The sequence below is a fragment of the Opisthorchis viverrini genome, assembly GCF_000715545.1.
Source record: "Opisthorchis viverrini unplaced genomic scaffold opera_v5_1996, whole genome shotgun sequence".
Classification (NCBI taxonomy): domain Eukaryota; kingdom Metazoa; phylum Platyhelminthes; class Trematoda; order Opisthorchiida; family Opisthorchiidae; genus Opisthorchis; species Opisthorchis viverrini.
Genome location: NW_008754049.1, coordinates 1 through 1833, shown reverse-complemented (window position 1 = coordinate 1833; position 1833 = coordinate 1). Strand labels below are relative to the sequence as shown.

The window sequence follows — 1833 nt, the reverse complement described above, 5'->3', positions numbered from 1 at the left end:
GATGTTGCCGATGGCCATTGAACGCTGGGTCGACAATTGTCGTTGATTTGAAATGTTGGTTTCGCGTACAAGTTGACGAGGGCGCTCCGAGTTCGAACCCTCATCATTTTTCAAAACCTCCAATCTACACTATCCTAGGACAACTAGGATAAGCTGTTGATATGCTGGCTTTCGTAACTCCTGTAAGCTGTACGGAAGCGGTCCACGAAACCATGTTGAAGCTGAATGATCACGGCTGCACTATAGCGACTGCCCGTCTGCAGTGACCATTTCTAGTCGAGTGCTAATTCTGTTAATTCTGTTACCCCTGTTAATTTTCATAGTGGCTGCTGGGACAAATTTGTCCTTACATCACTACAGAGGCTTTTTACCATATAGCGTTCGCAGCACTCACATGATATACCTGTTCGCTGGACAAAAGTTAGGGACAAAGAAGAGCTTATCGTGCAAGCTCCTACTACAGAGTCTTCAATTCGCGTGACACGCTTTTGTTTGTGTAACCTGGCTGCATCTCCCCCGGGTTCGAGCCAGGGTGAGAAGGAACGCGAGGACTGACTTCGTTTCAAACGCCGCATTGTACCCGCAGATCGAAGTAACCCAACGTGCTCTCATTTGTTCCGGAAGCTAATATGTTGTACGTCTGTTCCATCTGAAGCCATTCACTCTTCTGCTTTCCCTATTCAGATGCCCTGATAGCCTGTTCAATGGTTAATCGCGCATGGTTCCGCGCTGCCCGACATCCGGAATTGTACAGAAGGTTGTGTCAACTGCCTGAATGGTCTCCACCGTTGCTCGACAGGCAGTTGTTTCCGTTCGGTTGTGCTGTTGATACTGAAGCAGCTCCGTCTACCGGGCAATCGAGTGACTCAATCGCATCTTTATTGATAAATTCTGGGAACGCTTCGGTTGATGTAAGTAACGCCCATTGGCCTTCATAACGCTGTTTTCCTTCTCTGAGAGACAGGTTTATTGAACTCTCGTATCGCTTATTTTATCCATATTAAGGCCATTTTTTACTCCTCTTCATCAACAGTGGTTTGGGATTTTCCAAAAACGCTCTCGACTGCGCCGGAATTGGTTGCTGGGCCGACATAGGATGCGTCGGTTTACTGGCCATAATGAAGGTAATGGCGTCGGTCTCTTTTGCCCCGTTTCTCAATGCACTAAGAGTCAGGCATGGATTGATTCATATGTCTCACAACACACCTTGGTTTGCCATCCTGGTTGAGCCGCACTTCTACGCTGCTGGTTTTTCGGAAGATGTACTCATCTGACTGCTTTCTTTTACGTTATCGTATTTCACTTGATTTAACTCAACACTACTAACACCACACGAACTGATATCTACTGTTTACCCTGGTATATTCATGTTTGCCATCTGGACGAACTTTAGTCGATAACAAGGTCACTTTCGTCCCACTTCTAGAGTCACTGACCCGGTTAAGAGGAACATACCGAGAGAAGCTCTTTGCAAATCTACACTCACCTTTTGTAACAACCCTTTGTCTTTTGCCGTCTATAAGCTTATATGAACAGCTTTTCTATATGTTTCTCATTACCTGGATCCGTTTGATCATCCCACACAGACCATATGATTCAACGACTGTAGTTGTACTCTAACGTTTTTGGTCATATTGTTGCTTATCATCCGTTACTTCGATCGGCTCACTTGACTTTATCTGTGTGACTTGACCCAACCTAATTCGGTCACCTAAAAAGGAAGTTACACTTTTTTAAACTTACCCGGAGGTTGTTTCGGTGTCCCCGATTTCAAATTCCATTCTTCAACTTATCGGGAGGAGATGCCTCAAGTGGTTAGACCGCGAATTTACT

General features: G+C 45.4%; 1 protein-coding gene across 1 annotated transcript; it reads left to right on the top strand.

The window, feature by feature from the left end:
• Positions 1 to 684: 684 nt before the first annotated feature.
• T265_12207 (hypothetical protein) lies at positions 685 to 1353 on the top strand (the record flags this gene model as incomplete). Its single annotated transcript, XM_009179347.1, has 2 exons — positions 685 to 911; positions 1034 to 1353. The coding sequence occupies 2 exons, from the start codon at positions 705 to 707 to the stop codon at positions 1226 to 1228; spliced, it is 402 nt and encodes a 133-aa protein (XP_009177611.1).
• Positions 1354 to 1833: the final 480 nt, after the last annotated feature.